At 35.3% G+C, this 27,310-nt stretch overlaps 2 protein-coding genes across 4 annotated transcripts; one reads left to right on the top strand and one right to left on the bottom strand.

Annotated features, from left to right (window-relative positions):
- The first annotated feature begins 232 nt into the window (after nucleotides 1-232).
- Nucleotides 233-15,373, top strand: LOC127806722 (uncharacterized). Of its 2 annotated transcripts, XM_052344186.1 has the most exons (8): nucleotides 284-366; nucleotides 3,352-3,400; nucleotides 4,219-5,551; nucleotides 8,278-8,338; nucleotides 8,434-8,552; nucleotides 11,128-11,218; nucleotides 12,012-12,059; nucleotides 14,959-15,373. In XM_052344186.1, the coding sequence occupies exons 3-8, from the start codon at nucleotides 4,368-4,370 to the stop codon at nucleotides 15,037-15,039; spliced, it is 1,584 nt and encodes a 527-aa protein (XP_052200146.1). In that variant the 5' UTR covers nucleotides 284-366; nucleotides 3,352-3,400; nucleotides 4,219-4,367; the 3' UTR covers nucleotides 15,040-15,373. The 2 variants fall into 2 exon arrangements, with proteins under 2 accessions (XP_052200147.1, XP_052200146.1); XM_052344187.1 differs by lacking the exon at nucleotides 3,352-3,400 and having other exon boundaries at nucleotides 233-366.
- Nucleotides 15,374-17,095: 1,722 nt separating this feature from the next.
- LOC127806925 (pathogenesis-related homeodomain protein) lies at nucleotides 17,096-26,695 on the bottom strand. 2 transcript variants are annotated; one of them, XM_052344525.1, is made up of 11 exons: nucleotides 26,312-26,695; nucleotides 25,008-25,526; nucleotides 22,664-22,829; nucleotides 22,131-22,254; nucleotides 21,900-22,012; nucleotides 21,447-21,812; nucleotides 20,329-20,562; nucleotides 20,123-20,212; nucleotides 18,585-18,635; nucleotides 17,919-18,104; nucleotides 17,096-17,654 (listed from the first exon to the last, which is right to left on the bottom strand). In XM_052344525.1, exons 2-11 carry the CDS (start codon nucleotides 25,502-25,504, stop codon nucleotides 17,355-17,357), a joined length of 2,127 nt encoding a protein of 708 aa, XP_052200485.1. In that variant the 5' UTR covers nucleotides 25,505-25,526; nucleotides 26,312-26,695; the 3' UTR covers nucleotides 17,096-17,354. The 2 variants fall into 2 exon arrangements, with proteins under 2 accessions (XP_052200485.1, XP_052200486.1); XM_052344526.1 differs by having other exon boundaries at nucleotides 21,900-22,003.
- Between the last annotated feature and the right edge of the window lie 615 nt (nucleotides 26,696-27,310).

Raw genomic sequence — 27,310 nt, 5'->3', positions numbered from 1 at the left:
AAATGAAAAAAACTAAAAACATCTTTTTGGTTTGGCTGTGTTAATCATTAAAAAAATAAAAATCTATAACTTTTTATTTTGTTTTAAAAAATTTAAAAACAAAAATAGAAAGTTGTGCCAAACAGGACTCTTAGATTTGTTTTTTATTTTTTATTTTTTTTATATTTATTGGCACGATTTGAAGTAGCAAATTTATACTTTTTTAAAACCCAAATCCGAATTGAACCAGTTGGGAGAATACTGAACCGGAATGCATTGAGACGGTTCTATATATACATAAGAGTGCAGCGTTTGGGTTGTAAATTTCTGCTTGTGGAACGCATTTAATTCAATTCAATTGCTCGGCCATTCCCCTCGCGTCCTCAGGTCTCCCTCTCTCTCTCTTAGATAGACGTGGTTGAGTTGATTTTTACAGATGTATACTCTGATATGCTTTGGTAATGATCTAAATATAATCTTAGATTTTCTGTTTATGAAAATATATCCATATATGTATATTGGGTCACTGCCTTCAATTTGGGGGAGAACAATTTTAGGCTTCAACAGGTTTGTGTCTTAGGGCATAGGATTATCTGTTGCCTCTATTTAACTTCTAGGTCTGGTAATCCCGAAGGAGAAGATAACTATTTTGCGGCTTAATGTGTTTATCAATTATTGCATATGCGTTTTTTTGATGGATTTGTGCTTCTTTTATCTGTTTTTCCTGTTCCGGAGATATTAATTAATATTAGGGATTTTTTGTGTTTTATATACGGTGGAGTGTTTATGAACAAATTGTGAACATTACTCTATGCCTATTTTATGAAGGAAAGAATCAGAAAAATTCCTAGAAGCGGCTCAATCGCCAGACTCTAGTTCTTAAGTTGATAATCCTAGCCTATTCCCTTTTTGGGACAGAACGGATCTAGGGATTCCTTGATTCCAGCTAGATTGTTCTTGAACTAAAAAATAATCTAACCTAAAAGAAGGTAATCTGAGAAGGTAAGTGTTGATGGTCACATACCAAGATTGAAAGATTAGGCTGGAAATAGACAGTCTTCTGTATGATTGATTTCATCCCGAAATCTCTCACGCTGAAACTTGAAAAATTCTATGGATTGATGTCATGCCCTTTTCAATAAATTTGATAATGATTTATTCATTATCTGATTAAGGTGTCATGATGCGAATCTGATTGAACCAACAGTTTAACCATGGAATGATTTATTTATCATGTGATTGTATTGTCATGGCGTGATCTTGGTTAAACTACATTAGCTTAGCCTTCCTTGTTCCTTTGTTTTCCATATTATAAATATTAGATGTAATAAATCATAGATCATGAGAAAATGACGCCATAATGCTTGCACGAATAATTTTGGTTTAAGCACTAGTAGGATCTACACCAATTTAGATGCCTTTTGGAATTAGCGACGAGAGGTGGAATTAATTGTAGCCTTCATGATAACATGGATTCACAAACCAAAAATTCTTATTGGAAAATTTGGCATTCATTTATGGCAATCTGTTGGATTCTATTTTCATTACCTTTAACATAGTCAATTATGTTGGATGTTTACGCCTGTAGTTATGTTAAGGAATAGCATAAAAAATATTGACAGACAAGTTTAACATTTATTAACATAAGCTTTTTAAAGAGAAAGTTATCCACAATACATCCATACTTCCATTCAATTATGATAAGTTGACTACTATTGATTTAATCATATGCTTAAATGTGACAAACTTTTGAAAGTGAATACAAATCTTTGCGAATATCTCAGCATGTGATGACTATGCAACTGAGAATTTACATGCTAATTAACAAAGTTCAAAAGCAATTTAGTGAAATGAAATATTGAGCCTGAAGGCAATGAACACTAGTGGACGATTATCTCTCTGATAAGCAACAAGGCATTTTCAAGAAAGAGGAGGTCTTTGTGGTAGGATAAGAAATCCATCGAGAGAAAAGGGACTCGAAACAAGGTAGCAACAAAAAAATGCTATAATAGCCTTGTAGAGGATATGACTTGATTAAATTGGTTTGCATATGTGAGAAGAAGACCAATAGACGCATCTCTGGGGTGAGTGGATGAAATGGAGTAAGTTTGTAGCAAAAGAGGGAGAGGAAAACCAAAGAAAATTGGGTGGGAATTTGTTAAACATGACAAATAATATAATAGCCTTATAGAGGATATGACTGTGGATAGAGATGGTTGGAGGTTTAGAATTCGTGTAGCCAACCCCTTCTAGTGGGATGACTAGGGTTTGTAATTGTTGTTGTATAAAGATACCAAGATCTCAATGTTGTTCTTCATCACTGTTTTTTTGTTTCTTAAGCATAAAAAATTTATTCCAAATATCCTGACAAGTTCTTACATTAAAAGTATGTTATCAGAATTATTCAATTTAATGCCTTAAGTTTGAATTCCAAAATACCCTTCAAAGTTGACCATTTCCCTAAAGTGTATGGTTATTTATTTTTAGTAAGTACCATATCCCTTACATCTATAGTGATTATGAAGGAAAGTAAGGTTATGACGTGGATGCTTAGGCACTATGAATTTGCTTCATTTGATAAGTGTTGCATTTCGGTTGAATCTATCCCATCATATGCAGATGCTTTTTACCTACAAATGAACAAAATAATGGTTCCACTGATTACAAGCATGATCAATTTTGTGTAGTATTTTGTTGATTGTTAATATCACATCACAAAGCCTTGTATTGCAATGAGCACTTAATACTTGCACCTTGAGGTGACCAGGGAGCTTTCACATTCACATCTGGTGGTAACTAACTCTTTGAAACCGATGCACTTCTTGGATATGAGATATGCGTGTAACCTTTCTTTGCTATTCTTGGGTTTAGTGGGTCAAGTGGATGTTTCTGATGTGCCTCATTTCTTCTTGGGCATGAACCTCTTCAAGACATAGGGAGAGGAAGTGACTGACTTGTGGAAGATCTCTCCTTATTTGATGCTATTTGGAGGAGAGTAATTTTTCAACTTTTGAAGGATTAGAGTTTCTTATTCATAGTTTAAAGGGAACCATCCGTTTCTCTTTTCTCTTCTTTCTTTCTTTTGTATTTCCTTTTTGCTTTTGTTGTGGTCGAGATGAGACTTCCTGTATCTTCTAACTTCTTTAATGCAATTTATGGGTAATGGGTACATGTGTAGGCTTATTTTCCTCCTTATGTTGATTCTCTTAATGATCTTTTACTTACTAAAATAACAAAAAATACATGAAAAAAGAAGAATTTCATTAGAATTGAGGCTTGATACTTTCAGCCAGGCTGGCAAGAGAGTACTCAATGCTAGTAGCTTGTGGTGACTACTTTGTAATTCTTCTTCTCTTGGTCATGAGTTAACAGTTACTGGTTATTTCCTTGTAACAAGTGCATTCCAAGATGTTCATTCAAGGTAGCATAATTAAGCACAGTTCTTACTGGAGATGAGTTTTAGCTGTTTTGTGTCATATTAGTATCTTTAATAATGAATATACAATGCCTGCATGCATGCTATGCCTCTTCAATTTGTACTCTTATTCAACCTCATAAAAAAACTATACATTTTGTAGATAATACCGTAACAGTGTTTTGTATTTCCCTCATGTTATGTCATACCGTGAGCAGAGTAGAAGGGGGTGAATTTTTCTCTTTGTTGCATTGTATAAAATTTTGACTCACTTATGGTTCCCTAATGGTCCTAAATTATTACTTGTAGTGTTGATCATCATTCATCAACTTATTTAGACTGTTAAGTTGTTATAGAAAAATGCAACTTTTGCAGTTTATATGGTAAATACACCCCTTATTTGTTGCCAACTTTCCTTCAGAACTGCTTCAAATACATTCAAGTATTTATATGTTAGTTTTCTAGGGAGGTTTGAATGCAAGATATTTGCTTGCACTAATACCTTATTAAATTGTTGATCACCAACAAAACTAAAAGCTTATATTAGAGGTGGATACCTTTTATGTTTTATGCTAATGTTAATACTCAATATTATTGGTGTGGGCTACAGTTCAACAAGTTTTCAGGACTTATGCAAGTCTTTAACCCTGCTTTTTTTTGTTGGGCCGCAAATTTTTGTATTTGTTTTTGGAATGACTGATGATTTTGTCCTGTATCCTTTCTTTTATTTGTTGGCCATTTATAATTTTTTCTACTGACAATAAAAGGACTACGGATACTACATTGATCTTGTTTTATTTAATTTCCTTTTGGTAAATGATCAGGTAGCAGCTTGGAGTGAATGGAATGGGAGAATTAAGAGGGAAGTTCATATTTGATTTTCATCTTGATCCAACAAACAACGGTGTCAGTTTGGTGACTTCTTTCAGGACTTAAGGAAAGAAAATCTTGATACAGTCTGCCTAAGGTGAGAATGTCAGTTCTGAGTTCTCATCCTGGTTCAACCGAAGCTCCCATGTTCTTTACATCTGACAGTGGGAAAAGTGATAGGGGGGCTCCTGGTGCTGAAACATGGCAGAAGTGTCATAAACGTGATGAAAATCTTCAAGATGGACGAGAAGAAATTGTTCCAGTCATGGAAAGGAAAAGGAGCCTAGGTGATTTGGGCTCTTTAAATCTTGCAAGTAGTAGTTCCCAGCTGTCAACTATCAGCACTATGTCTGAGAGTTCTGCACCTACTTTTGTATATAGGCGAAGGAAGCTCCAAAAGAACTCTGCTTCTGTTTCTCCAGCTCAGGCATTAGCAAAGACAAGTGATGGCTGTCTTTATGTCATCAATTCTGAAGCTCCTTCAGAGGCAATTAAGGTGGATCATATTGTTTCTGCAGTTGAGCTTGAAAGTGAAGTTGACCATGTGGGAGCTCCTATTATACCTCCTGTTGAATGCGCTACACAGGCCCTTGCTTCAAAGGAAGAATCGATGAATGGATGCTTAGACAGGGAAGAGCCTTTTCCAGAAGGAGCTCTCAAAAGTGATAACCGCCATGCTTTAGAATTGTGCTGTGTAAATGATAGTTATTCATCATCAAAGTCAAATGTAGAACTTGGTTCAGCTTCATTAAGGACGGAAGTGGACGACACTGGTGAGTGTTCCTCTTCTAGTGCTTTGATTGTGGAGGGTGTGCAGGATGATATGTCAGAAAGAGATGTATGCATCTCCATTCTTAGAAGCCAGGGTTTGCTTGGTCGAGTTCGGCCCATTATGAATCACAAGTATGCTGAAGGGCCTGGTACAAGTAATGATGGAAGCTACATGTGGGCTTGCAATGTTTGTCACCATTTGGAAACTGTACTGAAAATGCTTATTTGCGATCGGTGTGAAGAGGCATTTCATGTCTCTTGCTGCAATCCACGTTTAAAGAAGATACCAGTTGATGAGTGGTTCTGTCACTCTTGTGCAAAAAAGAAGCATAAAATTTTGAAGGAGAAAACTATGGATATCAGCTGTGAAATGAGCAGAAGTAGAAATGCAACATCTAAAGGTGAATTAGGTCCTATTGCTTCGATTCTGAGAGACACTGGGCCATATACATCGCGTGTTCGTATTGGTCAATATTTTCAAGCAGAAGTTCCTGACTGGTCTGGTCCATCCGTGGAGTATGATATTTCAATCATCCTAATATTAATATTCATGCTTTTGGAACAATTTATATTTGATTGTATGGATTTCTGAACTATCAAGCGTTAATCCCACTAGGTGACACCTAGTTGGATTAAGGCTTTATATGTTGTTGTATATTTATTTCTGGGGTTAGATTTAGGGGAGAAAGATGAAAGATGCATAATTTAAGTTTTACTTTTAGCAGGATAGGTAAACAGTAAGTAGATGACTTGGACCACCCGATAACTATTGAACTGTGTCAGTTCTGCTTGCCCCTTCCACCTATCAAATCTGGACTCCAGTTCAATGTATTATCTCTACATAGACTTTTCCTTTGACAGTAGACGTCTCACAACCCTTTGAGCATGTGCCTAACAAATATGCACCATTTGTTTGGTGAACTGCAAAATGGCAGTTTTCTCAAATGGTTTGCACATAATATGATGGCATAGGACTTTTGTCTAAAGAAGTTACTACAAAATTTATGTGACATCTAGGAAGCACATACACATCCCCTAGGGAAAACATTCGTGGCCCATGTCCTGGGCATGCGTACGTGCGGGACTTGAGATTTGTAGTATTGTGTTCATGTGGAAGACAGATTGACATGAGAGGTTGAGAGGGTTGAGGGAGGGAGGGAGACCAATGAATAACAAGAACAAGAAGGAATGGGTCCTAACCACTTACCTCTCTTTTGATGGATGACTTTTCTCTAATTTTTCTTTGGTTCTTTTCTTTTGTTTCAGTAATGGTTTTCCATGGTTGGCATCTCTCTATTCCTTTCATTTACCTAATTTTGAAATTACTTTCTTAAGTAATGTTTGTTGCATTTAACAATGTTATAAAATGCAACTATTGTTATTTTTTTTTGGTTACTTATCAGAAAAATATTTCTTTTATGGTTTACAGGTCCCTCTTTCTTTTATTTCTTCATCATAGTCTGAATTTTAAGACTTAATTACAGTGACATATCAAGCCTTAACCCCACTGTGTGACTGGCTGCATGAATTGTAGTTTGCCGGTCATTTTTATTTATAGTTGTTGAGAGTAAAAAATGATAATATAAAAGAAAAAGTTAATCCTCTATCTAACAACTTAAGCTTTTAGATGAGATGGTGGTTAACAATTCAACATGGTATTAGAGGAAGTAAAGATCTTAAGTTCAAAGCTCACTGTTGACTGAATATTTAAATCATTGCACGCGTTTAGACTGCTTATCTAGTGAAGCTTGCCACACGTGAGGGGGCGTGTTGAGAGTAAAAATGATAATGTAAAATATTAAATTAACCCTTTATCTAACAGCTTAAGTTTTTATATAAGATAGTGGTTAACAAATCAACAATTATACTTTTTACTATTTTTAACATTAATATTGTTGATATTATTAATATTATAATATAAATACTTAATACTTAATTTTAAATTTATATTGATATCAATGTAAGTGTGCTTAATATTGATTTTGCCTAGGGTAGAAATCAACTGAAAAATATGGGGAAAATACCCTTTCTTTGAGAAGAAAATATTTGTCGGCTGAAATGAAATAAAGGATGTCTAAATTATTATTTTTTGACTGCCTGATATTCATAAGTATAATATTTGTAGTGTGTGTTACCACCCATAAATCTTGACCAGTACTTGAATCTGACGGTCAACTGGCAAATTTATCTCTTCTGATGATTAACACAGATCATAATAGCCTTGCTCAAAACTTTTCATAATATTCTCTATGTGAGATTTATTGGGAACATGTTTGTGCTGTCTTTAGATAGAGAGAGATACTATTTGTCTTCAGATCTATAAAATTTTCTTCTAGACGAAGTTAGTGCCTCAATATGAAGGGATTTTAGGCAGGTGATTGAAGTGAAAAAGCAAAAAGGGTGGTATATTACCTCCCTTCTTCTGAATGGAAAGGCGGACTTCAAAACTGACAATTTTCAGGCAGTAATCTGGAGTGTGATTTTTTTTTTTTTTACATTTCTCTGTTGGATTGCTTGAAATCCTCTCCAATTTTTTGCATAGTTATCATCAACACTGAATGTCCACCCCCTGACCATCCAGTTTTTGATAATTGTTTAATTATTTGCTCTACATGTTTCAATGTATGGACAAAATGGTTTCTGCTCCAACATCCTTTTTGCTTCTGTACCTACCTTGCTCGTTGTATACTTGTTTATAGACCACATGTCTTCCATATTCTAATGTTTGTTTATTTTTTTCTATTTTTCCATGCGAGCTATCATCATCATGGTATTCTTATTGCAGCTGCACTTAGTATACGATGACCTGAAAATTGGTATATATATCTGTTATTATAAAGCTTATAACTTTGAAATCGTGATGTTCGTAAAATTTATAAGTTGAAGGAACTCAGTAAGAAGCATGAAAGTTGATGAGATGGATGTCTCATTGAATTCAAGAGCTGATTGTATTAATTAAGACATGACATTTAATTGACTGGAAATATGTGACAGCAGTCCCAAGGGCATATGATCATTATTCCAACACATTATCTGAATATATGCTTGAAGAGATGAACCCGCTTTTGTAGAACCCACTAGGATCTTGATCTATGTATCGATTGCTTTTGAGTTTCTATACTTTTCTGTATGCTAGTTGCATTGATAGTTTCTCAAATGATGTCATTCAAAATTTCACATGTTATAAAGATTGTTATGTATTGTGTTTTGCTCCTTACTCTTGCTTCTTTGATTTGATGCAGTGAGATTGATACTAATGATGATGCATTGGTAATTTATACTTCAGAGTGTGTTAGCTTGCATGTGAGGCTTCTATTTGCATATTCTCTTTAACTATCCAGTGGGCTACACAATTCCAGTTGTGCCAAACAGAATTGACTTTATACTATTATCTGTAGGGTTGGGATTCCAGGAAGCCTTCTAAGTTAAGCTCCATTGGTAATTGGCTTCAATGTCGAGAAGTTATACAAGGGATAGGAGAGGGCATTGATGGAAACATTTGTGGAAAGTGGCGCAGGTAATTTGAAACTGTTCATATTTCCATTTTTCTAAAACTATGAGCGCTAATAATCTTTGTGACTAAAGGAGATGAAGTATTATATTCTTTTTTGAGTGTGTCAAGCACAAGTTATCCTGCTTTTGGCACCCAATTCTTTATGAGAACAATTCCTTAGGCATGTAGATAAACATGTGAGATGATATTATCCTATGAGATATCCTACATTAGTCATTCTTTTTTTACCAAGAATGAACCATTTTGTGGCAGTTTTGTTTGATTTTGTTGATAGTAAAAATAATAATATAAAAGATGAAGTTAACTCTCTGTGTACTAACTTAAGCTTTTAGATGAGATGATGGTTAACGATTTAACATGATATCAAAACAACCAAAGGTCCTAAGTTCAAACCTCACTACTAGCTCAATATTTAAATAGTTGTACGTGTTTGGATAAGTTATGCAGTGAAGCTTGGCTACACGTGAGGGGGTGTGTTGAGAGTAAAGATAATAATATAAAATATTAAGTTAACTCTCTATCTACTAACTTAAGCTTTTGGATGAGATGATAGTTAACAATTTAACTGATTTCTTATTATACCTCCTCGTAGTATCTCATGGTTGGCATGATTTTTCTTAAACCAACTTGATAAACAAATGTCCTAAGTTCAAACCTCGCTACTAACCCAATATTTAAATAGTTGCACATGTTTGGACAAGTTATGCAACGAAGCTTGGCTACACGTGAGGGGGTTGTTTTGAGAGTAAAAATAATAATAAAAAAGATGAAAATAACCCTCTATCTACCAACTTAACCTTTTGGATGCCTTTTGGATGAGATGATGATTATCAATTTAATAGATTTCTTATTAAAATCTCCTAATAATATCTCATGGTTGACGTGATTTTTCTTAAACCAACTTGATATTGTCGTACATTATTCTTAACTTGTGGATCCACTGTAGGTTATGTAGTGTAATAAGAACTATGAATTTAATTATTGAAATGTTAACTATTTACTTACAAAAATAAAGAAAAGGAAAAGATTATTGGTATTTTATTTTTCTTTTTGGTTTTTGGTTTTCTGTTGTTTGCATCAGTATCTTATTTACAATGAACAGGAACGTGACTTATAAACTAGGGTTGATGTGAAGGTAGGCTATAGTTAAAAGACAAAGAAGTCTCTAGAAAGCAGTATGCGTAACAAAAATACATGTAATATGGGAAATAAGATTAAACTATATTTTTGTGTATTCATGTGTAGCAGCTCTGACTTAAATTCTTTTGGACAACTTAGTAAATAACTAGAAATATTCAAAATGGATAGTTTAAAGGTGCATTATAAAATATAAAATTGTACTATCTATAACGACAACAATGATAATGACAAGAAGCCTTAGTGCTTCTAGGTAGGGTCGGCTACATGGATACTAGTTTATTCATAATCTCTATCCATGACTATATCTTCTATAATGCTATCATCCCAAGTGATACTCAAAATTTTCCCACAAGTTCTAATTCTATGATTAACATCCTCCATAATCTCTCCTTTTTGAAAAATTGATTCAAGATATCTAAACTAATCTTTTCTTGGAATTACTTGATCTCTTTAAGTCAAACTATGACGTCATCTACACTAATATTTTTTACATACATTTCACATATTTGGTTTTGACCTACTTAATTTAAATATTTGAATTCTAAGGTGTTTCTCCATAATATAAGCTTATTACTCACTCCTACCTTTGTCTCATCCTCCAAGATTATATCATCTGCAAATAGCATATGCCATGGTGTTTCTTCTTTGATGTGCCTTTTGAGTTCATCCATCATAAGAGCAAAGAGATAATGCCCAATGCAGATCCTTGTTGTAATCCAATTGGTAATGAAAAAGTTTCAGGATTTTTCTCTCTTTAAAAGTTTAACCCTTCCTTAGTTATCCTATCGCAAAATTTCAGAGTATGGCTCATTATCTTGATCCCTCTATAATTTTACATTTTTGAGCATATCCGATATTTTTATATATAGGCACTAAAGTCCTCTTTTTCCGCTCATCCAACATCTTTTTATTTTTTATTTTTTATTTTTTATTTGAGGATCACATTAAATTATTTCGTTAACTTAAAAATGTCATCTTCTCCCATGCATTTATAAAAAATATTGCTTTTTTCTCCCTTCCCTGAAATCTTTAAATTTTTTATCCCAAATCCTTTCACACCAGCATAATAGTGTTGATTCATGAACTCTTGAATGGGCACATCCTCAATAAGAAGAGGGACAAAACAAAAGTAGACAAGCCAATGTACACTTGCTGCAGTGATGCAAAGGTGCAGACCCATATTGTCAACGTTGAAAACATTAAATTGGTGGTTCAAAACATTAGTTTCTACTGCAGTTTGAAGATGAGTATTGAGGGTGGTCCTATGTAATCTCATGTTACTTATCATATGCACAGGCAAGGTTTTTATTATAATCTTCCACTCAGTCTGCCTCATATGCTCTTTATTGAGAAATGAATTTCTTTTCTGAGCAGAGCTGCCTGCTCATAACCTTTTTATTAGTCTTAGGATGCTTAATGTACTATTTGATACCCTCAGGGCTCCCCTTTTTGAAGTTCAAACTGATGATTGGGAGTGTTTCAATGCTATCCTTTGGGATCCAGCTCATGCTGATTGTGCTGTACCTCAGGTACTATTTTCATTTTTTTGGGGAGGGGGTGTCTTTAGGTATATTCTGCCTTATTTAGTGTCCTTGAATACAATTCAGTTTGTAAATTACATGTTACTATTGTCTCACTGTAGATAATTGGGTGGCAATGCTTCATAACTTTATTAATTAATTTTGGTCTAAATTTGTGGATTTTAGAATTATGTTGGAGATTTAAACGAAAAAAGATTTAAAATTAGGAACATACTGCACTATAATAAAAATTGTAACACAATTTTAAGTACTCAATCATGAGACTGATTACATGAATATTGCACGTGATAAGTGTTTTGTTGTTGAATCCTTGGACTTAATGCATGTATCTATTTGCATGCCCCACCTTTCTTGTTCCCCCAGTTTGTTGATCTGAACTGTCATCCAGTTTGGAGTCAAAAACTTTTTAACATGTGAGTTACGTTCTTGATCCTAATATTGTGCTGAAGGATAAGCATTTTCAATTTGTGTGGTTTAACACACTTTTGTGATTAAAACAGTCCACGTGGCAAGTATGCAAACATACAAAATTGCAGCTTGAAACAATGTGAAAAATGTTTTGTGGCACTCATCTTTCCATATTCAACAGCATTAACTTCCTGCATTTGTTTTGGACGTTATGATATTTAGAGGGACATCGATGGGTATCTTTGGTCTGTTGTTATTGTCAAGCAGTTTGTGGTAGCTTTCTTATTGTTTCAACTTTTAATCTTCATTTTTTGGCTCTTGACTGGAACTTTTCCCCTGGTCTTATTATTGCCTGTGCATTTGTCTACCTTAGGAGCTGGAGACAGATCAAGTTTTGAAGCATTTAAAGTACATAGAGATGGTATGTCTTGGTATTCTAATATTGATCATCCAGTAATTTTATCTTCTTTTTTTGCTACCTAAATGGTTATGTTTTTGTCAGTTTGCATATTTTCTGGGTTAAAAATAAAATTTAAATCATTCTTAAACTGTGAGTTAGTATCATACTACCATCTGTGCTTTTTATTTGATAAGATAGAATTTTTTTGCTAGCAAGTTTGAACATGTAACCATCTGTCTTATTATCTCCCACTTTTCCCGTTCATGTGTGTGTCGGTATTTTATGTCTATTTTTAGTTTGAGAAACCATCTATGCTTTATTTACTGTTCTCCACTTTTCTGTTTCATGTTCTGGAAACAGCCTCTTTGCAAAGCCAGGGTAATGCAACATACAATAATGGCCCTCCCCTGACCCTTGCAAAATGGGGAGCCTTGTGCACTAGGGATTTCCATTAGAACTTTTGGCCAAATGGTGGGGATGACAATCAATTCCCTTATTATAGGACTTGACATCACCGGTATATTGAATGAATAAATGAATATCTATATGTATATAGATGGAAATAATAACTTCTTGATTTCTTATGGTGCTAAATTCACATTCTATATATTGAAGTGTGGAAAAAAAGTCCTGAAATATTTTAAATAACTTCACTCACAAGCAAATCATAAGTTGAAATTTTCTCTGAAAGGATTTAAAACTTTGAAGAAGGATGGCTTACTAGATATAGATTGCCATTGCAATGTGATTCATGTACCACTACTGGATACACGTCTACCAGAAGGTGTCCAAACTATGTGGTTCTGAAATTATTGAAAACTGATAGGACATTACTTGGATGCATGTTGACATAAACAAGGGTGTTTCCAATTCATGGATTGGGTTATGATTTATGGTGACATATTAGCTTGCTTGAAATCACTATAAACATTTTCGTTAGATAAAAATGAAAAAAATAATGATTTCTTAGGAACCTGGATTTTTGAGGAAGGAGATCCAAAAATCTAGGGAGAACTGAGGAAAAAGGCTCAAGTTTTACCGGGCCAACCATGTCCTTCTCTCATCTCAGTTAAGGCCCAAAAATGTCCTAAACCCTCTTCTCTCATGATAGCATCAAGCTTTTCTTTCTAGTCCTAGATATTGACTAGAGTTGTTCAAAATTCATTACTCTTTATCTCTTGATTTCTAGTATTTTTCCTTCTACCATTATCTTTGTGATTCCTCTTTGTCTAATATATTTGACTTAGTTTTTAATAATTTTTTAACAACCAAATAAATTATGGACTTTGCAACATCACTTTCTTAACTCCCAATTTTTGAGTTATTGATGTTGGTTTGGGCTGATAAAGTGCAAGGCTCTTCCCTTAATTGAGTTTATTAACCTCTCCTCCCTCATTTTCTGGGTTGATCAAAATCGTTGTGGAGATTGAAAGCCACAAGGGCAGTAAATAGAAAGAGGATTACACAGTGGTACAACAGGATGTGTGTGCTTGTATCCATAATCCCTCTAAGCTACATGAAGAATCCATGGCAAGTGACTGACTTCAATGAGCTCTACCTTCAAGAATCAAGTACATTTTACGTGCTTGCTCCATGAACTATTCAATAGTAATAGTAACTGATATTTTGCTGTTGTACCAAGTTTTCACACGTGCTCCCACCCCTACCTCCACCCCAAAAAAGGGTAAATTCCACTTAGACCCCTTATGTTTTACTTTTGGTATTTAAGGTCCCTCTGCCTTTTTTTTTTTTTTCAAAGACCTCCATTCTGTCAATCCAATAGGGGAAACAACACTGTGGTTAGTGGTATTTGGTTATGACGTATTAGAAAGAATGGCCAATCATTGGAACAACCCAAGCACCACATAATACAAATACCCAAATGGATGAATTAAGAAATGACCTTCTGGGTTGAACACAAAACATGCTTACAGCATCCTATTAAGCCTTAATCCCACTATATGAATCAGCTACATGAATTTTAGTTCACATGTATTAAAAAGATGTTGAGGGACAGAGTCTCCACAAGAAAAATTGTTGACTTGACGAGTTTTACACTAGTTATCAGCTACCTAGCAAACCTTCCATATCCAGGCTTGGGACCGGCTGTAAATAGGAATCCACTGATGGAGTTAAGAAACAACCCAAGCACCACATAATACAAACACCCAAATAGGTGAATTAAGAAACTACCTTTTGGGTTGAACACAAAGTATGCTCAAGAAAAAAACAAAATTAAAATTCTTTATATCTTTTCATATTCTATAGGTTTTCCACCATTTGTGTGAATAACCAGTCATTTTCCTTGTTATGATTTTGTTCTATTTTCTCCCTTCACTTCTCCAAGAAGCAAAATGAAAGTTATTGATATCCCAAGACAGCCAGCCAAGGGAAGGAATTCTATTTTCTTACATTTTGCTTCCCCTTTCCTTGCATGAAACCCAAGAGCCAAACATAGAATAAATAGAGGGAGTTTTAGCGCAAGGGTTACTCCATCTCGTACAAGGATGGAATGTGCGTGTGTTTTGTTGGGGAGGGTAGTATATTATAAATTTTGTTTATATTTGGGAAAAAACATAATATTCCTAAGTAAATCTGTCGGTTCACCAGGCAGGAGCATGGATATTAGTGATAAAAACTTGAGTGTTAACGAATTGGAAAATAGGTGGTTAATGGGGTATGTTATATCTTGGGTTTGATCTCCTAGGTTAGCAAGAAGTTAAGAACTCATAACTGATGTTTTGTTGAATGGATTTCTATTAACACTTTTGCCTGTCTACAGCATTTTGTTTATGTTTGTGCTATGTTGTTGTCCCTGTAAAGATGTACTTGTTCATATGGTCTTTTTTTTTGTTTTTGTTTTTCATTGTACTTATTATAATGAATATTCTTGATACTGGTAAATTTATATGCTCTACAGTTGAGGCCTCGGCTTACTGCTAGAAGGTGCAAATTGGGTCGTTCCAAGAATGCTAGTTCTCAAGATGTTACCAAAGGATAGGGGAAACACAGTTTGCATAGTTCTTGTTATTTTATCTTGTACTTTGAGCAGCAGACCAAGTTCAAAGCTCCAGGAAATCTACAAACCAGAACTCTCTCCGTTGGCTGGTCTTGTAACTGTTGGATAAGAATGTAGTTGAACTTGAAATGATTGAGCTAGTGGCTAGTGGCTTCTGTGCCTTCCTGCTTGACTTAGTCATTGGTTTGTTTGCTTTTTTTTTTTTTTTCCTCTTCTTTAATCTTTGCTGTCCGTTGCTTGTGAGCCCATTTCGGGCAATTCCTACTGATGATTGACAGAAAATTTTGTGAATGTAGCATTAGAAGCAATTCCTACTGATGATTGTCACCATTTCATCGGTGGATGCAACCATTTGGCGTTTTATGCAATGCCAATCCAACTCTGTTGGGTGGCCGGCTGGCTTCTTCGCAAAGGTGTCGCCCATTCAAGAACTCGTCGTCAGCATGACACTAGGTTGAACAAACGAAAACAGACCGGAAGTGCAGGGAGCGGGCCACTGACTGGCATTTCAAAGAGAGGTCGAAGTCAGTGAGCACGATGTGGCCGTCCGACCGGACTAGCACGTTTCCCGGCTTCAGATCGCGGGAAACGATTCCCTTCATGTGTAAATATTCTAATTCTAATCTAATCTAATACTACTGCCACTACCGCCGCTGCATTAAGGCCTGCGTACGTCTTCGATGAAAACGAAATGAATGAAAATCAAAAAGCACCTTTGGGATGGTTAGTTCCATTCCATGCATGCATTGTGGAATTGTTTGTGCTAACGTGCGCAAGCACCTGACGACGGAGGAAGCAGGGAAGCGCTTGCGAGGCTGGCGTAGCCGGAGGGAGGGAGTAGAGGTCGCGGCCGGGGCAGAACTCGGTCAAGAAGTGGCTGAAGAGTGAAGACGACGCCTTCAAGACCAGAACCGCGCCCAGTTGGGCGTCACCTTAAACGTCTCCAAGGCCTTACAATGCAAGATCCGAGATCTACTGTCTTATTTTGCTGTCTTCTTTCTTGTCCAGCCAATGAGAAGCAGCCACATCATCCATTTTTAAATAGTAATTTTTACAAAAAAGTTATAAAATCAAACAAAAAAATTATAAATATCAAATAATAACATATGTATATGAAATATATATAATAATAAATATCAAATAATAACATATGTATATGAAATATATATAATAACATATGTATAATCAATATATATTTCATTTATAATTTTTTTGTTTGATTTTATAACTTTTTTGCAAAAATTACTATTTAAAAATGGATGATGTGGCTGCTTCTCATTGGCTGGACAGGAAAGAAGACAGCAAAATAAGACAGCAGATCTCGACTCACAATGTAAGTGTCACTCCTGTGAGTGATGCATATATAAATTAAAAAAAATATTTTAAATAATAATTTATTAGGGGTGAATTCGTAATTATTGCCTAATTTTTATAGATGGAAGTTAGCAAAGTGATAAATTTAATTACCTTATAATGAGATCAAATCATATGATTAAGTTTTGCCTTTATTTTTTAAACAGAAAATATTTTGAGAATTTATTTTATTAAAATAATTTCATAATATCAAAATATCTTACTTGCTTATATAGTAATATAGATACTAGATCTGTGATATCCGTGTATAAATAATAAAAAATATTTCATTCTAAAAATAATTTATAAAGAAAAATGAAATATTTACAGATTTAAAAATATTAGATGCGAGAATACAACCATATTATACATACATATATGTGATTTCTCATCAAATCAATAAAAATTTAATCTCTGTTTTGAAACAAAAAAACACTTATTAATTAAAAACATCATGTTTTTTACATCTTTATAAATGATTTTTCTTAAAAAATACTCTCCCCATTTTTCCATTTTTTTCACTATTCACACGACAGAAAATAAGTGAAATACTTAACCAAAAGATATTTTACATCAGAACAATTGGAGCCTTAGCTGAAATCTAGAAATCCAACTAAAGGTTCCCTGTTTTGACATTCAAACTCTAAAGACAAGAGGGCTTCCTCCTTCCTGTTCTGTTTGCATAGAAAATGGAACTTTGCTTGCAATAAAAGGCAGCTATGAATTAGAGCATTCACAACCACATGATTAACAGGACAGATTACATGTTCAGATTGTTCATGCAGGCAATGCTTTGATATCATATAGGCAAACACAAATTAAATGCCTGCCTTCCATACATATATGTATATGCATTATGAAACTATTTTTGTTCCTTCCTTTTAACATCTGGATTAGAACAAAACTTACTAGGACATTTGAAGGAAAAATCACAGAGATTTGATTCAACCAAATCGGTAGCTTTTCTCCCTCAGCTCTGCCACTGGGACATACACAATGTGATTGGGGCAGTCCCTTGAGTTGGATGATGCATCTCCTCTGGTATTTGCTTTTCCAGTTGGAAGTCCCTTCAGAACCTTCTGCAAATGTTCTATCTTACCCTCGGCTTTAAAGAGCCTCTCCAACTCAGCCTCTGCTTCTTCTTCTACTCTTCTGCTTCCAGCCTTGATGTTTACTTTCTTATTTTTCTTTACAGAAGCTTTCAGATGCTTCAGGCTCACGTCGTCCCCGAACCCAACATCGGCCTGAAGGTAAGAAATTTCAGGACAGGATCCACAACATCCAAGGTTCATCATTTTCATAAATATGGAGGAATAAAATTTCCATCTCAATCTAACCACATTCTCTCCGGAAGAATGAGTGTACACTATCAGGAAAGTCCAATCCAATATAGTCTTGGATGGTTCCCAAGTTCAAGCATCCTAGATCCGAGTTATTTCTCTTAGTACTCTTTAGTTTTACAGGCACAAAAACAGACCAAGTTCGAGTATTCTTAGAATGAAACACACCTTGTTGTTGCTATGAGAAGAAACCTTGTGTTGGTTTTGCATTAAAGAGCTGTCAAGAGACTTGTTCGCTATTTGTGAATTGGCTGCAGTTGATGATGATGCAGTCTTTGATGCCACTGGATCACCAGTTTTTTCCTCCTCCACTTTTGATCTGGATTCGTCACATTCTTGACTTCCATTTTCTGCCTGCAAATGCAAAATCACAATATCCCTAAGTGTAAATTTCAGGCTTACATATACAAAGCACTAAACAAAGGAACTCCTAGAATAGAAGCCAAAATATTGCAAGCGGACAAGGAGTTCAATACATAGTTCATATCCCAACTACTTTCTAAACAATGAACCAAAAGAAAAAGATTTCTGCAATGTTCCTCAGAAATAGGTCAAGTAAAGGGGCAATTACAGATACAGTAAAAGGAATCCTGAAAAACTGGACAAATATGGGTTTAGCATGATACTGCCCACTTCACATATGTTCTAGCGTTAGTGAACAGGGAAAAGAAAATCACAATATCCCTTCTCTTTCAGCAAGTTGAGAGAAAGTATGAGATAATTGTCTTCAACAAGGATCCAAGATGCCACATTTGAGGAGATGCAAGAAAATAAAATGAAAGGATGTAGTTAAAAAATTGAAAAAAGGAAAAGGTTAGTAGAATGCCATCTTACCTTTCTGGCTTTGAGTGCCAAATAACGTGCATTTTTGAACCATTTGCTGACCTAAAAAAGGACAAATGACCAAAAAATAAATGTATAAGATAAAAACAAATCAGCCACACAAGAATAACTTTCAAGAGGGATCATCAATGTCATGTCCAATGTAAAGCCTCACAAATCATTTATTACCAAAGAGCATAAAATCAAGAAAGCGGCTTTGCTGGCCCAATGCTGTATAAATCACTATGATTCTAGCATTTTCGTGCTATAGAATTTTTATGGCAAAGAACATCAGCAGAAATGAATCCTTAGCTAGCCTTTTTAATCTTTCTTCCCCTTTTTTGTCGATCCTATGGACATGCAGTACACATAAGGGATAAACCTCCACTGCTCGGAAAACCCCCAACTTGAATGGAGGCAGCACGGGATCCATCTCTCTCACACAGTTACTAAAAGAGATTAGCTGACAACTTCCAATAGCTTGGCCTACAGTGCTAAACCAGAACTGTTAAGTCATTTGCTCATGTTGGAGATGTGACACTTGTTCTCTGTTGACATAGTTTATGGTTTGGCAACTTATTTTCAGGTATTGTCAGTTCTAGGCATTTTAGTACTGCAACTATTTAATGTACAAATCCAATAGCTTGTGCATTGAAGTTAATAGAAGGGTTCAGCATTGAATGTTGGTTAGATGGTGTGGGCAATGACACAAGGTTTTCCCGGATTTACTTGAGCTGTCAAGGGAAAAAGAGATATCCCTAGACATAGAGGATTCTTATTCCCCAACTCTCAAGCGCACTGTTAGGGTACCGCCTTTTAGATTGATCTCCAAGATTGGGAACACATTACCAGTGAGAGTGACAGTTTCTTATGCACTCATCAAAGAGAGAGCTTTTACTGTTTGGTCTTTCTATGATGTGCTCTGTAATGGTTGGGAGATTAGTTTTCCTTGGAAGACTGTATGGAGTTCAAGAGCACCACATGAGATGGCCCTTTTGTTTGGATTGCTTCACGTGGCTTATCATTATTATTGATAAGTTTGAGGAAGATAAGGCACTTTTTAGTTGATTAGCGCTATATGTGCCAGGATGACGGCTAGTCAATGGATCAACTTATTTTACATCATACCATGGCATGCAAACCACGAGGTCGTACATGTTCTTTTTCAAGTTACTTGGGCAATGACGTCTTCAGTTGTGACTCTTACAATGTTGGTGACATAATTGTTCATGAAGGAGCCTTAGAAGGGTTTCCTTTTGCATACTGTGGAGTTTATGGAATGAAGGAAATATAAGAGCTTAACAGGTAATGGAAAGCCCAATTCAATTTTTGAAGGGCATAATCATTATTCCCTTTTGTGGTCACAAAGGGGCATGTCTTTCCTCCTTTTTTTCCTTGTCCATGGATAATTTCTGTGGTAGATAAAAAGTCCTAAAAGTTTCTAGTCTCTTCTAAACAAGGTCCATCCCCTTATTGGTGCCTTTCTCTTTCCAATACTACTTATCAAAAAAAAAAAAAAAAAAGACAAGCAAAAACAAGAACAGATCTACCTTCTCAGATTCAAGCCCTAACTGCTTGGCTAGGTGCTCTTTGGCATCTCTGGATGGAAGTTCGCTTTCAGAAAACGCAACGCGAAGCTTCTAGTAGAGAATAGAAGAAATGAAACAGTGAGTATGCATGGTAAATTGTACATCAAAGACAAGAAAATAAAGGAGAAATCAGAAATGTTTCATGCCATGAGAAAAATCCACCCTACCTCAACAGCATTAGGAGGGATTCTGGAAAATGGTCTCTTTGTTTTCCCACAATGACGAAGTTCCCCCTCGCCTTCTGCTGTATTCATGCTTGGAAATTTCTTCTCACTTTCAGAGAGAGTCATAAGGGTGCTAGCTGCATCAGACTCCTTTTCTCTCCTCTTTCGTTTAGCAGGGCCCCAGTCTTCGTCATCACTAATTTGTTCTGTCACAGGAGCATCCTTTCCAAACATTTCCTATCCAAAAGAGAAACGTATAAAATTACAGATCAGCATGAATCACCCCTTATGGAAAAATACTAAACACGTGTCAAATCCTATTTTAAAGAGAAAATAATAAAATGGAATGACAGATCTTGGATGAATCACGACTTACCAAAAAATACAAATGAAATGTTCAAAAACACATTATTTAATTATATATATTTTGTCCTCACCTAAGAGCAAACCTCATTCAATTGGGTACAACTACTTTTGCATTTACATCAGTTACGCGACCATTCTTCCAATATATGGCAAGGAAGAATGCAGTAAAAATAGTATGCATGGGGCTTAAATTTGAAATTGATCTGCCCAAAGATGTTCAAAAGAAATTCAGGGTCAAGAAACATGTATAAGATACATGCTTTGCAATAAAAATTGTTCTTCACTTGTTCCCTTAATAAAGTTCAAGACTAGGCCATTTTTAGAATTCTGGTAAACAATAGACATTATTCACAAACAATTACGGTCAATTTATACCTTTTATAAATATTTTAGCCTTATGCCCCGTTTTAGCTTTTTTTCCAAATCCATATCTCACCAAATTGACCGTTGAATTTTACTTACTCCTCCAATGGCAGTCCATTACATCAACATATAAAATTTGTTAACACCAACTAAACTATAATTTTGATAATTGAGCAGAAACCTTTCGATCTCCAATTGGATTGAAACTTTGTATAAGAGAAACATCTAATTTAAACCAGTCTAGGGTAAAAATGTAGGAAGGGGTGTAAGACTACAAAGTTTTACAAGATCTGTAAAAAATCCTACCTTATTCATCAACCAACTCACTTTCACATTTGTTTATTTACTTTCCTGGAAAATCAAATAGACTTTAGAGGCCTTTAAATACTCACATCATATAACTTCTTATAATCAACAGTTTTTCGCTGTCTGGGGCCACTCAAAATCTCAAAATCAGTCGTCTCGTCCAAATCTATACCAATAGATGACTTAAAAGAGGTATCACAGCCATCTTGGCTTCTATCTGCTGGACTCCCTGATTCAGTGAAAAATTCATCTTCCAGTGAACATGAACTTCTGGAACTGCTTGCATCATCCAAAGCTTCAAAATCAGAGCCAGCGCCACTGTGACTGCAGCTATGTTCAACTTTTTCTGGATCATAATCATCATCTCCTGAATCATCAGAAGGCCATTCTTGTTCTAGATCAAGCAAAGCACTTCCACCATCAGGTAAGGCGGCTTCTTCCTTGAAGATATCCTGTTTTTATTCCATGGAAATATACTCTAAAAATAGGCAGAAAAAGAAAAACGTAAGAGAGCACAAAATGCTTCTGGTTTAAGCTACCTGCCAATTACTGTCTGGAGAGAATTGAGTCCCAAGATGAGCATTCATTGCTTCTAATATTTCCATCTTACATTCACAAAATTTGCAAAACCATCCTTGGTCTCCTGGAGGGACTGAAAAATTATTAATTAAACTAGATATCATGGTGACATTAAGTAGCCTTTTCCAAAAATTTCATACCTTAATGTAGCATTCAGAAAATAATAGTAGCAAATAGAAAACAGATCTTACTATTTTCAGTCAACAGTGGAGGATCGAGACATTTTTGGTGAAAAGCACAATTGCATGTCCCGTCACACAGTATAATATCATTGTCAGGGAAAGCTTCCCGCAACTTGCACTTTGCACAGACAATCTAAGCATAACAGAGAAGAAATCAAGAATATTAATCTGAACAGAAAGACGGCATAGTGGTAGCAGCTAGGGGCACTTTAGGTAATGCATGAATCATTGATCTGCGTTGTTCAGAACAATAATATTGGTGTTATTCAAAATCTAAATCTCCATCAGAAGTTAGAAAACAAGTTAAATAAAATGTAGCATAAATGTTGACTTCCTTTTGAGCAGCAGCAGGCCCACTTGCTTCTGCAAGTGAGGTCAAAAACCAAATTTATTCATAAAACATCAGGAACACATTTGGGTAATCAAACTGCTCCTTTTGTTGATAAGATTGGTTATCTGAAGAGAAAACTGACAATTCAGCAAAAAGATGCATTCTTGTCCAATATATAGAAGATTTAAATAAAATTTTGATAGAAGTTTACATGTTCATGGTATACAGATCCATCTGGAGCAATTGCAGAGTCTTCTATACACCCCACAGAACTAAGTAAATCCAGTTGGCGAATGGCATCACGAATTCCAAGTTTGCACATCCATATCTGCTTCTTGGCTCTTTCAAGTTCCCTTTCTGGCTTGATCTTTTCTCGACTATGCAAAAAAACAATGAGAAATATTAATGCTCTAATTAAATAAGAACTTAAAATACATGAGCAGTTCTCTAAATAACTGAACCTAAAAGTATGCTAGATATGCATAAAAAGAGCACCAAGGAAGACCCACCCACGAACAAGAATTCTGGACATAATGAAACACCACTAAAATGTTATAGTCCTGATAAATTTGCATGTTTAATAAAAACTGTACTTCGGCTATTTTGTCTATTAAACAGATCTGTACCAACAATGTAGAAGAACAGTTTTCTAGATTTATTATGGGTCTTGATTTCTAATGAAGCCTTAGATGTAATGTCAAGAATAAGTATTCATGCGAGACTTTAGAGTTAAGCCTTACATATAATGCCAATTGAAATTAATTGTAAATTTCTGTGGAGTTCAGTCCAACTTATAGTGTTGGGTGGATGACAATCGAGGTGGTTTTTGATTTCTTACTCCATAATCATCTCTTGTTTCAAGAAATAACAATAAGGTATTATCTTTAATGATTATATCTACTTACTTTTTTGAGATAAAAATCAACAAGATCTCATTTGGATAGTAATTATGGAAAATGCTATTTGTACTCCTTGGGCTACACAATGCAGTTAAAATGACAAAAATACCCCTCACCCAAGGTGGTGAGGCGGCGCGAGGCAGTGACGTGCGGTGAGACAAGACGGTGAGGTGTGAAGGGTATTTTAGTCATTTGCGCTCGTGTGTAGCCCAAGGTGTAGCTCTTGATGTACAAGTAGCATGATCCAATAATTATTACTTGATAAGAGGAATAGTCAACACAAATACTGGTATACACTTGATTAGTCCAAAATTTTTCTTTTTGAAAATTGCATTACTTCAATTTATGGTGGTATACAATTTTCCCAATTGTCTAATTTTGTAAAGGTCCTAGGCAACATGGCAATAATTTCCAAAGTTTGTGCATTTTTAGATAGAACTTAGAGAAACATATGATCATACAAAACAGGCATCCCATGCAACAACACAACATTTGCCAAAATTTGTGCATCTATGGGAAGAACTTAGAGAGACAGGTGGCCATACAAAGGGGTGTCCCTAGTGCATGAGACTACATGCTTTGCAAAAGTTGGGGGGGAGGGTGGTTTTTGTAACAGAGGGTTGTACTAACCAAAATGGAATGTCGGTACTTAACAGGTCTTAGACAATTGGCTGCATTAAGATAAAATGAGAAGCTATATGAACCTTGAAGGAAAGAATGAGATTGGGTGGAGAAAACAAAATGGCCTGCAAAGTTGAGCAGGACAAGGCCCAAAAATTAAGCAAGGCTCCACCTTAAAAAGTCTTTCCTAGGAAAAACCATGTTGCACTGTCTAAACAAAATGAAAAAAAAACTTAAGGAGCAAGCTATGAGAGAAAGCACAAATGTAGTTTTTGTCCCTCTATATTGCTTGTATACCAAAACAATATTTCTACATGTTTTGAATGGTGGTTGTGGTAGCAGTGGAGGGTTAAAGAGTAACAGACAAGAGGAAGCACGTAGGAGTTGCACATTACTCAATGGAATCAGCCTTACAGATACGAATACTGAGTCCATTCCCTGCTGAGAAAATAGTTGTTTGATGTCCGGGATGCTTGGAGCTCAACCCATTTCAGTGCTCCCCATTGACTATGTTAAAACACCAAGGCTGCCGAGGAGGTTAGTTTCAATGGTGGTTCTTTGGCAGTTTTAAGCCCGGGCTATGGAGATGAAGAAGGTCTTTTAGGTGGTGGCACGGATGAAGGGTTGTCTTGCTTGGGAAATAGGAAAATAGGGGCGGGGTTCAAGCTATTAAAGAAATATCCAGGGTTTGAAGGGGAATATCTTTGGAAGGAGACAGCAGGCAAAGAGAAGGGTGATGTACTGAGGCATAAGAGTGGGCTATGGAAAATGTGGTTAAAGTCTTAGTAAAATTCCTGGGATTCCATTGATGGTTCTGAGAAGAATGTCATGAAATTGATGATAGCTAATGAAGCTACAAGGAATCAGAAGGATTTTAATTCCCTGATGAGTAAGAGAAGTAATGAGTAGAGGGATGCTATCCCAGAATTGGGTAAGCACCCCTGATTATCATGGTAAACCAATATAAAATTGAAGACATATCAGGCTGTACAAGTAAGGATAAGTTCTTATTTAATTGAGAGATTTTGTCCATACCTCTGACCTTTCCAACCTTCTCCTGAATAAGCATCAATAAGGTTTTGCTCCAACTTCATTTTTATTAATAGGTATCTTGTCCTTCTTTGCAAGCGAGGAGCTTCATCCAGCTCTGATTTATTTTTTTGCCCCCTTCGCTTCCTTCGTTTCGTCAAATTTTTAGGTTTATCACATCCAGTGTCCAGTTTTCCAATTCCTTTAGAACTGGTACATGAAAGTATTGCACCTTGTTGGCCTGATAAATGCTGCTTCTTGAAGGATTTCACTTTATCCACAACTGTTTTGCTAGTCACATTCCTACTGGAGGAGTCCTTTCCCTTGCCTTGCCTTATAGACTTCACAACTTTTCTCCTCAAAACTGCTGAACCTATAGTGTTGCCATGAGGCTTAAATTTTGGTCTCTGTCTCCTGTTTGCTGAGACTTTAATACCATTCTTTAACTGCTGTGGTGTACTCTGCTGCCCTAGTTTCTGGTCAATTGTCTTCCCTCCACGCATATTGGTCGGTTATGAATTTCCACTAAAAAATAAGACAAACAAAAGAAAAGATCAACAAGCTGACTTGCAAAGCACTCCATTAAAAGTACAATTACTAAATCAAAATTGAACTACTTATGCATGAATTTTACCTGTTGTACAAAGAAAAGGTGCAGGCTAAAGTTATAAAGAATAATTTCACCTTATAAATAATAAACAGAATGCAAACTACATCGCTATCAGAAGAGGACCCTCTTCTTTCTATCAAAAGACAATGCACTACTCTTCTGAAACTTAGCAAGGAATAAGAGAAAGAGAGAGAGAGAGTGAGTGAAATCAACCATAATCATACATTCTTGTGTAAAAAGTGTGATCCGTTTAAACCCAAAAGACTGAATATACCACTGCAAATTCTCGTAATCAGAACCCTATAGTGAGTATACCCAGTAGGGCCAGTCATCAATCGGGGAATTCTTCTTCTTCCCTTTGGCAACAAGATAAATTCATGACGGGCCCAGATAGGAAACTTACCAAGACGCCTAATTTATTTGGTTTAGTAAACAAAAAGGCCACTCGCAGAAACCCAGAAGTTACTAGTTTACAGGAATCAAAATGTATCAGCCAAAGCACCGAATACATTGACAATGATCTGTAAAGCATTCAGCCTATTATGATCAGAAGTGAAATTTAACAAATACCCAGAAGAGATTCAAAGCTGAATTCTCCCAAAACCCAGATAGGACTTCCGATTTGGGTTCCCGATTACGGAATTATAAACAAAAATTGAACAGTGAAACATGCGAAAAAGAGGCGGCTTCAGTGACTCACCTGATCAACGATTTAGGCTTGAAGAAATCTTGGACTAATGACACATATAAACAAATATAACATATATTTGTATATATATTTTTCCAATCTGAAATAGAGTTATCGAGGTTTGTTCTTTGGGGCTAGTGTTGTTGAATTGATTTCGTAGCTCGCCAGCCCCTTCCCTTTCCGGCCAGCCAAGCCAAGCCAGCCCAGAGCAGCTCACTGGAGAGTCTCCCCCTCTGTCCCCATCAAATTTATCGACCAAATTTTTACCCTTTCGACATTCAAAAGGAAAATGCGGCAGATAAATTTGGGACGAAACGGTTCCACTTCCTCCTTGTAACGAATCCAGTCGTCAAACACTCAAGAATGCAACATCTTTCTTACATCCATACCATACCATTTTAGCCATGGCTACCAAAACTCAATTCTAAGTCAATTTCTTTATATATTTGTTTTTAAGAAATAATAATATAATTATTTTTCTAGAATTACTTTGGAAGCAACTTTGGAAATTTTTTATTTTTCCTTCTTTTGTCTTTTGAGTAAAAGGCTAAATGGGGAAAATCTTAATAGCATGCAAAATCTTTTTAAGGGTATAATTGCATATTTACTTGCACAAAACTCAAGATAAATATTTTTATCGTTTATTACTTTTTATTGTAATTTTTAAAAAATTAAATATAAAATTCATTACGTAGATCCGATTACTTACTTTATATTCACTCATTATAATTTTTTTAATATATATTTTTATTTTTCTATTTCAATTAATAACACTTCTAATTACATTATAACTTATATAATCAATAATAGTTGAACTTAATTTATCAATCTCTAAAATCTTTAATTATTCTCTTTTTATTCCTCGATATCTTTTTGTGCTCGAGTTAACATTCGAGAATCTCTTAATATTATTCATGTTTATGTTTGATATTACGTTATTTGATTATCATAACAACCATTAATTAATCAACTACTTTCAATTCTAGTATTATTATAATTAAAAGGATAATA

Source organism: Diospyros lotus, chromosome 7, assembly GCF_014633365.1.
Source record: "Diospyros lotus cultivar Yz01 chromosome 7, ASM1463336v1, whole genome shotgun sequence".
In the NCBI taxonomy this organism is placed as follows: domain Eukaryota; kingdom Viridiplantae; phylum Streptophyta; class Magnoliopsida; order Ericales; family Ebenaceae; genus Diospyros; species Diospyros lotus.
This window is presented reverse-complemented; position numbering and strand designations above follow the sequence as displayed.